General features: G+C 60.0%; 1 protein-coding gene across 1 annotated transcript in view; it reads left to right on the top strand.

Annotated features, from left to right (window-relative positions):
- Positions 1-13,998, top strand: part of LAMC3 (laminin subunit gamma 3) — a 45,484-nt gene that overhangs the window by 14,818 nt on the left and 16,668 nt on the right. The window contains exons 4-13 of the mRNA XM_087823252.1: positions 366-532; positions 2,700-2,888; positions 2,965-3,082; positions 3,444-3,542; positions 6,504-6,640; positions 7,933-8,043; positions 9,830-10,022; positions 10,182-10,291; positions 11,270-11,488; positions 13,063-13,251. Of these exons, the coding sequence (XP_087679378.1) occupies positions 366-532; positions 2,700-2,888; positions 2,965-3,082; positions 3,444-3,542; positions 6,504-6,640; positions 7,933-8,043; positions 9,830-10,022; positions 10,182-10,291; positions 11,270-11,488; positions 13,063-13,251 (1,532 nt within the window). The remainder of the gene's footprint in view (positions 1-365; positions 533-2,699; positions 2,889-2,964; positions 3,083-3,443; positions 3,543-6,503; positions 6,641-7,932; positions 8,044-9,829; positions 10,023-10,181; positions 10,292-11,269; positions 11,489-13,062; positions 13,252-13,998) is intronic.

The following is a 13,998-nucleotide window of genomic DNA, read 5'->3' as shown; positions in this document are numbered from 1 at the left end:
CCCTCAACCCGGGAGACAGGACTTCCTGCGTCCCTCTGGGCCCCTGCGGGCTCCTTCTGGGCAGAAGCCTGCAGAGGCCGCCTTGTGAACTCTGCCATTACTAACTGCTGGCCTGGGGCACCTCTCTGTGCCTCAGTTCCTCCATCTGTGAAATGGGCAAGAGCTTGTGATGTGCAGTGGGATTGTCAGCAGAGCTCAGAACCGGCTCTGTTACTGGTGTCCTGGGCATATAGTAGGTGCTTAATAAAGCTCCATAATTGAGCCATGGCACTGGGCTCACGGGAATGCGGGGCTTCCTGGTGACTAACTCCCCCTCTGCCGCACCCTCTCGATTCTGGACCCCTGTCCTCCGTGTTCTTTCCCAGGTGCAAGTGTAACGGGCACGCCAGCGAGTGTGGCCCGGACGTGGCCGGCCAACTGGTCTGCCGGTGCCAGCACAACACCACGGGTACCGACTGCGAGCGCTGCCTGCCCTTCTTCCAGGACCGCCCGTGGGCGCGGGGCACGGCCGAGGCCGCCAACGAGTGTCTGCGTGAGTGTCCCCGGACTCTGGGGGCCAGGGGTGCAGCCGGGAAGCACCCCCACCCCGAGACCCGGTCGTGGGGGCTGCTTCTGGGTGGGCCTGGTGGCAGCTGGGACTCTGAGCCCCACTCAGCTGCAGGGGGGGAGACGCCGAAGGGGGGCAGGAGGCGGGCGTTGCATTGTCAGCCCTTCCCCCTGCAAGCAGCTCCCCCAGACCAAGTCCCCCACAGTGGAGGTGTTTGTTGTGGGAGGGCTGGGAGCGTCCCCCAAATCGTTCCTTTGTTTCAGCTGCCCCAACCGCAGCTGCTAATGAAAGCCAGGCCACCCTGGGTCCTAGGGGGTGTGGGCCTGCCCACCCAGCCTGTCCCACAGACCCCAGCAGCCCTTTCATGTCCCAGCCCCCTGTGATGTGGCTTTGACCACATGCTGGAGAGGACCGGCTGTCATACCTTCTCCAGGGACGTGGGGCTGCGCGCGGGGAGGGCGGGAGGGCCCACTGCCTGCCTTCCAGGCTGGTGTCCCCAGCCTGCCCCAACTTCCCATCCCCAAGCCCTGCCCTGTCTCCCCAGACAGTCATCTGACGTGCTTCAGGCTCCTGGTGTGTAGCTGGTGCCACCGCTGGCAGGACCGTCTTCATGTGCAGACTTGGCCCCTGGGCCTTCTGTTCTCTTGGGCTTGGGCCACTGGCAGCTAGATCTGGGGCAGGGAGGGGACAGCCTGTTCCGTGGGACAGGGTGCTGTCTGCAGGGGCTGCCAAGGGCTGCTGTGACCCTAATGGGTTCCTGCTGCCCTCGTTGGCCTGCCTCCACCAGGGAGTCCTCCAGGCCAAGGAAGCTATGCTGGCTGGTTCACCCGTTCCGAGCCGGGCACCATCTCCATGGTGGGGACAGGGAAGGCCAAACTGCTTCTCTTGCCACGTCCTCAGCGCTGTGGTCACATCATTGTCCTCCCAGTCACCAGCCTGGAAGTGGAGACTTCATGCCTGACCCCTCACCACCCCCAGGCCCAGCAGCCCCTGAGCCCTGGATTCAGCCTGGTCCACGTCCCTCCAGCCCATCTGTGTCCTTCTACGCAGCCAGTGCCCCGTCACTCCTCCCGGACACCAAGCTCCCTCTTCCCTGCTGGCCCAGCCCCCCACCCTCCTCCACCTGCAGCCTTGGGGGTTTCTAAACTGCAGATGTGATTGCGTTCACCCTGCTCAACCCCCCCACAGCCCCCTTGCTCCAAGGTGAAGGCCACTGCCCGGCCTCCTCCGTCAGGCTCTGCCAACCTTGTGACCTCATAGCTGCCCTCATACCCCTCCCTGTCCTGTCACACTGCGCAGTGTCCCCACCCTCTTCCCTGCCCATCATATGACATGCTCACCCCCTGCACACACGGGGCAGATCTTGTCTCTCTGGCTGTCTGCAGTTTATCTTCTGCCCTCACCTCCTGCCTGGGACTCTCCCCTCCCTTCCCACCCTCCCGTCCCCTCCTTCACCAGCCAGCTCCTTCCTGCTCACCCCTCAGATGCCGCTATAGCTGTGACTTCCCCCAGGAAGCCTTGCCCATCCCCCCAGGACAGCTGTAGGGTCCCTCCTTTCAGCTCCCGGAGCCCTCCACCTGCAGGATTCCCCGGGCTGCTGCGTCTGGCCTCCCTGAACGGGGCAGCATGTGTGCAGGAGCTGGGATTGGACTGTTCACTGGTTCCCCTGCCCCTGCCCACCCCCGGCTCACCACGGGAGTCAACCCAGAGCTAGTCCTTAGTACATAGATTTTTTTTTTTAAATGAATTAATGAGCGAGTAAAGGGTGACTTGTATTTTTCCATGTTTCTGAGTTATCCCATGATCACTGGGGACCAGATTCACACCAGTCCACAAGAGATCCTGGAGTGGTCCATACTACCGCTCCAGAAGGCGGCCTGTCTGTGATTCATGACCAGGGCACTGTCTTTCCTAGATTGCCTCAGAGGGTCCTGTGTTTTGGTATATTTACTAATGGTGCCCTCTCTGCTCATGAGAGTGGCCTATTTTAGAATCAATTGATTGGTCTCCATATCCTTGATCAAGCTAGGCCTGAGCTCCATCTTTGACCTTCCCCGAGCTGCCTGCTCATTCAGCACGAGGAGGCCGATTGGCATGGACTCCCCTCCTGTCACATGCCACGGCTACTGACCCCCCCACCTGCTGCCCACAGCTTGCAACTGCAGCGGCCACTCTGAGCGGTGCGTGTTCGACCAGGAGCTCTTCCGCAGCACGGGCCACGGCGGGCGCTGCCTCCACTGCCGCGACCACACGGCCGGGCCGCACTGCCAGCACTGCCAGGAGAACTTCTATCGCTGGAACCCCTGGAAGCCCTGCCAGCCCTGCGACTGCCACCCGGCAGGTGAGTGGGCCATGCTACCCCAGCCCCTAGCCTCGCCCCATTCGGCCCCTGCTGCCCTGTGCCCTTCCTCCCCCAGGCTCCCTGCGCCTGCAGTGTGATGACTCAGGCACCTGCAGCTGCAAGGCCACCGTGACGGGCTGGAAGTGTGACCGCTGCCTGCCCGGGTTCCACTCGCTCAGTGAGGGAGGCTGCAGGTGAGGGTGGCAGTGCAGTGGGTGTGGGTGGCCTAGCAGGGGCGCGTGGCGGGGGTTTGGACTGAATGGCCGGCCGGATGGAAGGATGCATGGGTGGGTGAGTGAACAGGTGGGTGTGCGGATGGACGGATGAGTGGGTGGGTAGGCAGATGGATTGCTATTCGGGTAAGTGGATGTGTCGCTTCTTTCGCAAGGTGGGAACAAAGCCGGGGGTGGGGGGATGCAGGCTCTTGGGTCAGCCTGCCTCCTGGTCCTCTCAGGAATGGGGAAGGCTGGGGAGATTCCTTCCAAGGAGGGTGGGCTATTCTTGTTCCGAAGTTGCTCATTGGACACCTTTTCCCTTGTCCTGTCTCTTTGGCAGACCCTGCACCTGCAATCCCGCTGGCAGCCTGGGCACCTGTGACCCCCACAGTGGGCGCTGCCCCTGCAAAGAGAATGTGGAAGGCAGCCTGTGTGACAGGTGGGTGAGCCAGTCTGAAGTGACCTCGGGGCTTGCGGTGGAAGGAGGAGCAGGGGGCATGGTCCTCACAGACTAGGCAACCTCCCCACCTGGCACCCTTCCTGGAGCACCATGGATCTGCCATCTAGGAAGTTAGCTGAAGGTTTTATTACACTGCATGTGCTGTGCCCCATCATCACTGATGATTCATAAGCCTTGAAAGTACATCTTTTTCCAGCTTATAAATCCTAAAGAGAAATCGCTGGAAAGGATAGGAGAGATCATATATCCAGGGACAGCAAGTACATACCACAACCCTCTCATCTCACACCAGGGCAGACATCACTGATGGAGTGCCACTCCCCAACCCCCATCTCACACCAGGGCAGACATCACTAGTGGAGTGCCACCCCCCAACCCCCATCTCACACCAGGGCAGACATCACTAATGGAGCGCCACCACCACCCCATCTCACACCAGGGCAGACATCACTAATGGAGTGCCGCCACCACCACCACCCCATCTCACACCAGGGCAGACATCACTAATGGAGTGCCACCACCACCACCACCCCATCTCACACCAGGGCAGACATCACTAATGGAGCGCCACCACCACCACCACCCCATCTCACACCAGGGCAGACATCACTAATGGAGTGCCGCCACCACCACCACCCCATCTCACACCAGGGCAGACATCACTAATGGAGTGCCACCACCACCCTCCCATCTCACACCCAGGACAGACATCACTAATGGAGCGCCACCACCACTACCACCACCACCCCCATCTCACACCCAGGGCTGACATCACTAATGGAGCGCCACCACCACCCCATCTCACACCAGGGCTGACATCACTAGGGCACAGCAGTCTTTATCACGAGCCCTGTCGTGACCTTGGAATCCTTCTTTATGCCTTGATCCACGAAGCTCCTACTAAGTGGAGATCCAAGCCTGTTTGCCATCCTGTCCTGGTACAAACGAAGCCTCTAAAGCTCCACTGGGCAGAAGGCCTTTCCAAAGTTTCCTCCTCTGTGTGTTGGGGCTCCGAGCTCCAGCAGTGGGGCTGGCCGGCAAATGCGGTCCCCTTCTCGGGCCCACTGTGTCTTCTTCCTGGCTCTGGCTCTGGCCTCTGAAGCCCTTCGCAGGCAGCGCAGGGTCTGCCTGGGACCCTGGTGCTCTGGCCGCGGCCCCGTGTGTGACGTGTCTGACACAGCATTGCACTGTGGACTGTCTACTCCGTGCTGTCCGTGCTGGGCCTGCACCGGTTCAGGAAGAAGCCAGGGCCAAAGCCACGTGGCCGGCCCTGGCTTTGACCCTCTCCACGGCCAGCCTCGGGCCGCCCCACCTCGTCCATGCGTGGCCTGTGGGCCCTGGGCTGGGAACTGGACTCCCTGCTGCATCTTCCTCTGAGACCCCTCAGGCGAGGAGGCAGAGTGGAGTCAGGACACCAGATCCTACCCGGTTCTCCCATGGCTCTGCCCCGCCACCTCACACCTTGAGCAGGTCCTCCCTCTGAGCCTCAGTGTGCCCATCTGTGAGATGGGAGGCCTGACCAGATGTGTTCCTTGGAGCCTGCAGGGCCCTGGGTCACCAGCAGCATCTTATAAATCATATTCCTCTATCTGGGTGGCTCAGATGGAGCCCCCCAGGCTGCAGACCAGGAACCTGTGTTTGTTAAACACCTCTCTATGGCTCCTTGGGGAAATGGCTGATTCTGGGGCTGGGGTGGGGAAGAGGCAGGATGAGCCCGGAGTGTCTAGTAGTGCCAGAAAACAGGAAGCGCTTAAAAACAAAAACAGACAAAAAACACAAAACAAAACACAGTCCAAACAAAAAACAAAAACAAAACCCAGGCCCAGGATGGGGGCCTGTCCAAGGGGACACGGGAGCCAACCTGAAGGAACTCTCAAAGCTGGAACGATTTGAACAAAATAAATAACGATAGGGCTGGATTATAACCCAAAGAATAAAATAAATATCCACGAGTCCACCCTGATAAATAGATGAGTGAGCAAATAAATACATGGGGACAAAGGGACAAATCTTCCTTGCAGAAGAATTCCAAGTTATAAACGTAGAAGGAATGAGGGAAACATAAAATCGTCAGAATTTCAGAGTAACATCGCTGTGGGCAGGAGCTGCTGCCGAATGCTGGAATTAGTGGGCAGGACTTCAAGGAGAAACAGGATGTTTTCGTTGCCCCAAAATATCTCTCTCAAAATGTCTATTAATTTTATGGTGGTTTCAGCAACGTCCGCAGTTTTTTGTTCACCCCACCCCTCCTAGGAGACGGAGCTTAACTCTCCTTGACTTGCCTGCTGGATTTAGTGACTTGCCTCTAACCACAAGAGTGGCAGTTTTGCAGGGGACAAACCTGGCAGGCAGTGTCCTAACCAAGCAGCGAAGGTCAACATGACCAGTGACATCACATGGGTATCACTTCCCCCAATGTGCTGGGACATGAAGGCCACTTCACCTCTATTTCTTCCCAACACCAACGCCCCTGCCTAATCACGGGAAACAGCAGACAAACCCACCCTGAGGGGCACTCTCGGAATACACCTGGCCAGTGCTCTTCAAGCGCAAGGTCTCGAAAGACCAGGGGAGACCGAGAAGCTGCTATGGATTGGGGGCAGTTAAGGACGGTCTCAGTACAACGCTGTGTCCCGGGGGGAATGCTGGCCAGGGAGACATTCATGGGGAAAGGGGGGACGTCCTAATAAAGTCTGGAGTTTCGTAAGGAACAGTTTCTTGGTTTTGATCAATGTCGTGGTGATGCCGGGTGTTGACATTAGGGGAAGCTGGGTGAAGAGGCTGTGGGACTGTGTCCTAGCTTTGCAACTCTTCTGCAAATCTGGAAAAAAGGGGTTTTTTGTGTTTCCCCAATGATTCTGGACTTGCATTAGTCCAGCCGGGGTCCCCTGAACCTGGCCCATTCATTTGGCCCGTGGGCATGTCCTGCTTCCATTTCAGATGCCGCCCAGGGACCTTCAACCTGCAGCCCCACAACCCCGGCGGCTGCAGCAGCTGCTTCTGCTACGGCCACTCCAAGGTGTGCGCGGCCGCTGCCGGGTTCCGGGGGCACCGCATCCTCTCCGACTTCCGCCATGGTAAGAAGAGCCCCGCAGCCACCTCCGAGGGGTCTCTCCCAGCCCAGGTGGGGTGGCCGTCCTGCTCTGGGCAGTCCTGAAGTGCTGGGAGGGCGGGGGAGGAACGGAGGGGCAGTCTCAGGCCCCAACCTGGGATCTCCCACAGGCACCCATGGCGAGCCGTGCAGGATGGGCCCCTCTGTGCCCGCCAGCGCTCCCAGTGCCTCCCTGCACCCCTCAGCTCCCTCCCGGCCCTGCCTTTGCCTCAGCCTCCAGCATCCTTTATACTTGTGGGCAGGGATGGGTATAAGGTAGCCTTTGGACCCTGTGGGGTAATTTCTAATCACTCAAGGTCAAGATTGGCCTCCCTTGGTATATCCCAGTGCTGGGAATTTAGGCACAATCCCCTGCTAGCCTCCATTTATTGAGCACCTGCTGTATGCCAGGCACTGCGCTCTTTATATGCAGGGAACCTCACGGAGTCCCCTGCAGGCAGGTAGGTGCTCTCATTCCCATTTTACAGATGAGGCACCCGAGGCCCAGAAGAGGTAGGTCACATAACTTAGTTGTTGGCACCAGGGTTTGTCAGCGTCTGAGTTTTTCTCTCAACCGCTGTGCAAGTTTTCTCTCTGGGCCCCAGGTCCAGGGGTACCGTGGTGCCCCAGGTACCCAATTCCAGGTGACATAGGTGCATCTTTGGAGCAAGAAAGAGCTGAAGCTCTGAATTGTGCATTAAATCCCAGTCTGTGTGGACCCCTACTGTGCCCCACAGGGTCCCCCCACCACCTCCCCCAGAGAAGAGGGGAGTGTCAGACGGGGACAGAAACTCCGGCACTGGCTCCGGGGCACCCCAGATGTAGAGACAGTGCGCCCTCTGCTGGATGCCACACAGAAAGGACAGAGAGGGGCTTGGAGTGGGGACAGGGTTGTGGTCACGGGCACAGGAGTCTAGGATGTGAGCCTCAGATGGACTCACTTTATTGATCCTAAGAACCGGGTCGTTGTCTGTCCTCACTTTGAGTGAGGCCCTGGGTTCAGCTCATGTAATCTCACAATCACCCTCGGACAGAAGTTCTCAAACGTCTTGGTCTCCGAATTCCGTCACACTCTTGAAAATTATTGAGCCGGCTGTCATCCCCACAGGCAGGGCCAGTCTCCAGAGCTGTCTCCCCCCTGCCTGGGCCCCCATTGTTTCAAGCTGTGCTCAGGCCTGTGGGCACCATCCTTGGGACCCAGGGAAAGCTGTGAAGTTGGAGGGGGTGAGCACCCTCCAGCATCTCACAGGGGCCTATGTGTGTGTGTTTGCTGTGCAGGAGCAGACGGCTGGCGGGCCCGCAGCATGGGGAGTGCAGAGCATCCCGCACGATGGGGCCCCAGGGGGCTGCCCTTGAACCCAGACGACCACGAGGAGCTCACAGCCCCAGGTACCCCCCGCCGCGGGTAGGACAGGACTGGACAAGACAGGGCTGCCTCCTGCGTTTCCCGTTGCTGCTCTGACAAATCACGGCTGCTTAGTGGCTGAAAACAGCACAGATTTGTCCTCTTTGTGTTCGGGAGGCCGAGCCTGGAATGGGTCTCACTGCGCTGACGTGGAGACGCGGCAGAGCTGCGTCCCCAGAGGCTCTCGGGGAGAGTCCGCTCCCTGGCCTTTTCCAGCTTCGGGAGGCCACTGCGTTCCCTGGCGAGTGCCCCCACCCCCAGCCTCCTCAGAGCTGGTCTGGGCTTTCTCGTTTCTCATCACTGACACTAACCCTTCGGCCTCCCTCTTCCATGTTAAGGACCCTTGTGAGCCTGTTGGCCCAGCTGGATAATCCATATTAATCTCTCTACTTTCAGGCCAGCTGATTAACAACCTGATATCCTCCTGCAACCTTAACTGTCCCCGCCGTGCAACATAACATTTGCAGGTGCCAAGGATTAGGGCATGGACACCTTTAGGGTCATTTTTCTGCCGGCCACATGCCCTACGGCGTCTGCTGGAGCCCCGTGCTTCCTGGTCACAGCACTGCCACCCAGGGCTCATTCAGGCCACTGTTGCAGCCCAGACCATCCCTGTGCTCTTCCCATCAGCCCCTCGCCCCATCAGGCACTGTACCCCATGCCCAGAGCTGTGGGATTCCTGCAGAGGCAAGAAATTCTGGATTATCCTGAACCACACCCCCATCAATTAGGGCACCTTTGGTCTCCTGGAAACTGTCAGCTTAGAACCGGGAGCTGGGAGTCCACTCTTAGCTCTCCCCTGGGACACTCAGGTCCACTGGCTCCCTGCCCATCCTGGCCTTTTCCTCCCCTCCAAGGGGAGCCAGAGATGATGGGCGGACATCTGAAGAGCTGTGTGGACGCAGCACCCAAGGTTCCTGCAGCCAGAAAGCAAAGGACGCGGGTCTTCGGGCCCCTGGTGGGGCAGGTGCTCCAAGCTCAGCGGCCCACGAACAGAAAACGCGCTCTATTCCAGGGCTGCTTTGTGGGCACACTTAAGAAAAAGGAGCTATTCACACGAGAAGTGTTTGCCGGCGCTGTGCTGGGGGTTTAGCACACGGCGCGGGCGAGGCCCAAGGTCGAGCTGTCTGCCCGCTGCTTGACCCGCACGCTCTCCCTCTGGGTCTCGGGACCGCGGGATGGGGGGGGGATCTATCGCTCCTTTCCTTCCACGATCCCAACATCGGCTCAGCCAGAGAACTAGCCCGAGAAGGAAGGCGACACTAGGGCTCTGGTCCTCCGTGCGTCTCAGGACGCCACCACCTCCTTCCCGCTGGAAGCCCGCTCTGCCTCCAGTAGAAAGCGTGGCCTCGGGGCCGTCAGTGTGCCCGCTCAGCCCCCGTGTGGCCCGCGTCCCTGGGCCTCGCTGTGAGTCTCACTCCGCTCTGACACGTGTGGTCCACGTGGGCTCTGCCTGTGGGCAGCGGCTAGGTGCCTCCACTGGGGGTCTCCTCTGCTCCCACACAGACTCCACTGGCCCATGGACCTCACCTGTGAGACCCAAGTTCAGCATTGAGAATATCAGGACAGTGATTGCAGGGCATTGACCCAGACGTCACCGCATGCGTGTGGCTGAGCCTCCCTGAGCATCTGCTGTGCAGAGAGCCTTCGGTTTCCTACTTGCCAGCGTTTTATCTTTTTGGCTGTTTGATTGCCAATAAAATTGACACAGACATTAAACATCAGGCTAACTAAGTGGAGACTGTCACAGCCTTTTTCTCTTGTCTCCAGAGAAGTTCCTGGGTGACCAGCGGTTCAGCTATGGGCAGCCCCTCACACTGACCTTCTGGGCCCCCCCTGGGGGCTCCCCGTTCCCTGTGCAGCTGAGGCTGGAGGGGGCTGGCCTGGCCCTGACTCTGCCACACTCCCACCTGTCGGGTCCCCAGGACGCCGGGCAGCCTGGGGAGGTGCAGCTCGAGTTCCAGTAAGTGTCCTGCTCTGTCCTGGGGGGCGGGGCCGGTGAGAGGTGGAGTGGCCCCTGAGGCCCAGGCGTGCTGGGATTCCCCTGTGGCCTAAAGGCTTCGTGGCCCCGCTGGCCCCACCTCAGGTCCTGGTCTGACCCCATCCCCTTGCCCCCTGCCAGGCTGCAGGAGACCTCTGAGGACGCGGACCCCCCGCTGCCCCCCTTCCACTTCCAGCGGCTGCTCTCCAACCTGACCGCCCTGCGCATCTGGACCAGCCCAGGCCCTTCCGGTCAGTGAAGATAAGTCACCCCCAGAAGCCTCTGCGCCCGGCTCCTTTGTTGAGTCCTCACAGCAGACAGTTTTTGTCCCTGTTTTACCATGAAGGAATGTGAGACCGAGAGGTGGGGACACTTACCCAAAGCCATGTAACCAGTAGGGCAGTGATAGACTCTGGGGACAGAGGCAGGGGCTGGACAGGTGACAGGCCTAAGGATGGCCAGCTCCCGGAAGTTCTAAGCAGCCCTGTCCGTAGACAGGAGTGGCCGTGGTGTCCCCCCGCCGCAGACAGGGCCGCGGGACTGGGAACAGCTTCCCGTCAGGGGCTTCGCGTCCCACGCGGTGTGTCTTCGGGACGGTTCCTCGAAGCAGAAACGTTAGGTGGAAGGGGACACGTTTACATTTTGATGGGTGCCACCAGATTTTCCATCAGAAAGGCTGTGCCAGGCCCGTGTTCCGACGACACGTGTCCTGCGCCGTCCGCCCGCCGCGGGGTCTCGAGAGTCCACAGGCCCTTGTTCGTATTCGGCCCAGAGTTTCGAGCGGTTTCTGCGGGGGCTGGTCTGACAGGCGCCGCTCTGGCACTGGAAGCAGGGCCCCCTGGTTATGTCGACGCGAGCAGGGGCGCGAGTTCCCCACGGCCGCGCCTCGCTGCAGCGATTTTTAAATGCTTACCAGCCCAAGGGCCTGGACGGTGTCATTGCTGTTTAAAGTGCATCTTTAATCACCCCTGAGAGTCTGCCCATAACATTTCTAGTTACAGCTATTTCTTGTCCCGAAAATTGCCTCATTTTACGTTGCTCTTTATTTGACTGTTTTTTTAAAAAATGATATTTGGTCCATGGGCCGCCTCTGTATATGTGGGCGAGTAACCCTCAGCCTGTCACATGTGTGAATAGAGAGGTTTTGGGGAGAAATGTGTAGGTGTAACTCCCTCTCTCTGTCTCTTCCCCCCCCCCCTCCCCGCCCCTTTCTCTCCTCTCCCTCCCAGGCCAAGTGTTCCTGACTGAGGTGCAGCTCACGTCCGCCCAGCGGGGTCTTTCCCCCCCAGCCTCCTGGGTGGAGACTTGCTCCTGTCCCAAGGGATACGTGGGCCAGTTCTGTGAATCCTGTGCTCCAGGATATAAGAGGGAGACACCCCTGGGGGGTCCCTACGCCAACTGCGTCCCCTGCACCTGTAACCAGCATGGCACCTGTGACCCGAACACGGGTGAGTCTCCCGGCACCCCATCATGAGGTCACCTGGCGACACCTAGCACAGGGTCAGCCGTGTGGATGCGTGAGTGACCCCTGGAAACAGTAGTGATTAAATGGAGTCACTGCGTTCCTCCACGCACCAGGCGCCTTGTTGTCCGCCACATCCTCGGATCCTGCAAAAATCCCAGGGACGCCGGGACCATCACTGTCCCGTCTACCTGGCGAGAGGGAGGCCACACGGCCGGTAGATGGCAGAGCTGCTCCTCCCATTGACTGGAGAAGACTCAGGGAGACTCCCAGGGCCCTGGGCGGGAGGTGCTGGCCGCGGCCGACACGGGCCTCGCTCAGGCCGTGGGAGGGTCAGGGCCGGGCCGCTGTCCTGGAGCAGCCAGGTCTTTGAGGAGAGGAGGGCCCGCTCAGCTTTCCTCAGGCTGCATGTGGAGCTACCAAAGGGCAGGGGCCCGGGGAAGCAGCAGACGAGCCGGGAGGACCGTGAATGCAGCATGAGGCGCCCCTTCCTGTGCGCGGGGCAGGCATCGCCCTCCGAGCCCAGATGGGGCCTCGTAGGCCCCCCATGCAATGCTCCAGGCCGCCCCTACCGAGGGAGCAGAGTTGGCTCATGAGGGGACAGATTGGTCACCCGTGTTCGGGTCACAGGTGCCTGCTCGGCAAGTCCCCATCTGTCCCTGGGGCTGGGCAGCCACTGCTACCCACCCCGGACAGAGGGAGGAGTGATGAGCATTTGGGTGCTGGGCCAAGGCGGGGACCAGTGGCGAGCAGGGCGGGCGGGCATTCCTCTCGGATGCTATCCCGGCTCTGTTGTCATCCCCCCGCACCCCCACACCCCCACACCCCACCTGGTTCCCCCTCTTTCCCCTGCTCACCTCAGCCCCAGCTCCTGGAAGTGGCAGTCTTGCCAAACAGGCTCCCCACCCAGTCCCTGGCCAGGGCCTCGGTCCCTAGTGTCCCTGCTCTGAGCAGACTCCAGGTGCTGTGGGGCTGGAGAAGGGGTTCACAGAACCCCCCAGCACTAGAAACCCATGGACGGGAGCCTCTGAGAACCCACAGACCCCGGCAACAGAGCCTCGTGTCACAGCCAGGATCCTGGGCCTGTGTCACTGCCCCGCTGGGCCCCTGCGGTTAGGAGGACACACAGAAAGGGCAAAGGAAAGCTGAGCGGAGTCATTAGCTGTGCCGTCTGCTGGTTCCCCTAGAGGTTTTGGAATAGAAAATAGGAATGATAACAGTAACAGCAATTCTGAGAGCTGGGCGCTGTGCAGCGCACTTTGGCTGCACTGAATCCTGACGGGAACCTTTGAGGCCAGAGCCCAGTTGAGGTTGTTGTACCCATTTTGCAGGTGAGGAAACTGAGACGTGGGGTGTTAGATGGTTTGCCCAGGTTCACATGGGGGACGTGAACCCGAGGTGGACTCTGCGTCCCTGGGCCATGCTGCCTGCAGCGTGGAAGGGCTCCCTCCCGTTCCGCTGGGACGTGCTCTGTGACCCCCACCACGAGGAGCCTGCTCGCCATCTCTGCGCTGTTCTGGGCTCGGGCAGCGGTAAACGTGTGCTTATCTCGTCCCTCAGGGATCTGTCTATGCAGCCACCACACGGAGGGCCCATCCTGTGAGCGCTGCTTGCCAGGTTTCTACGGCAACCCCTTTGCAGGCCGAGCCGACGACTGCCAGCCTTGTCCGTGCCCTGGACAGTCGTCGTGCACGACCATCCCAGGGAGCGGAGAGGTGGTGTGTACCCACTGCCCCCCAGGCCAGAGAGGTGAGTGGCTCGTGCCCTGGGGTCCTGCCTCCGCCTGGGCTCCAGGAGCGGGGTCCTGGGTTTGGAGTGTGGCAGATGAGGGAGGGCCAGCTTAGGGGTTGCAGGCGTGACTTCTGGGGACACTGAGTCCCGTAGCCCCATAACCGGGGCCCTGGGCTGCTGTGGGTTCTGGGCAGAACCTGGGCCACTGAGCACACCCAGGTGAGATTTTGAAAGTCAAAACTGGTCCTGTCAAATGTCAGCTTCTTTGGGAACCTCTCTGACAGCAGCTCCCTAACAGCAAGCAGCAGGCCTGGGGAGCCCCAAAGCAGGGATCCCAGGAACTGAGGGAGTGATGTCCCACCCCAGGACCCCACACTCCACCCTGCCACCATCCTGCCCTTTCCCTAACTATCCCCACATTTTCTGAAGACATGAGGGGAGCCCAGCCCACTCAGTGAGAGTGTGGACAGGTAGAGAGTTCAGCTGACCCAGGCTGAGATGTACCTAAGGGAGGATTTTGGAGAGCAGGGCACTGCTGTGGGTAGAGGGGACACCCTGGGAGGGATGCCTGGGTAGACATTAGGTCTGAGGCCTTGTGCCAGCCCCTATCACACCAGTGGCCTTTGGTCCTGGTGAGAGCCCAGCATGGGAGGAGCTCACCTGGACAGTGAGTCGGGACTGTTCTGATCAAGTTCTGATCAATGCCTGCCCATCACGCTGACCCCTTGACAGCCCTTCCCGGGACCTCATGGCTGCCCCCTGCCC

This window comes from Miniopterus natalensis, chromosome 12 (assembly GCF_054644295.1).
Source record: "Miniopterus natalensis isolate mMinNat1 chromosome 12, mMinNat1.hap1, whole genome shotgun sequence".
Lineage (NCBI taxonomy): Eukaryota > Metazoa > Chordata > Mammalia > Chiroptera > Miniopteridae > Miniopterus > Miniopterus natalensis.
Note: the sequence above shows the minus strand (reverse complement) of the source record. Positions and strands in the feature narration are given on the sequence as shown.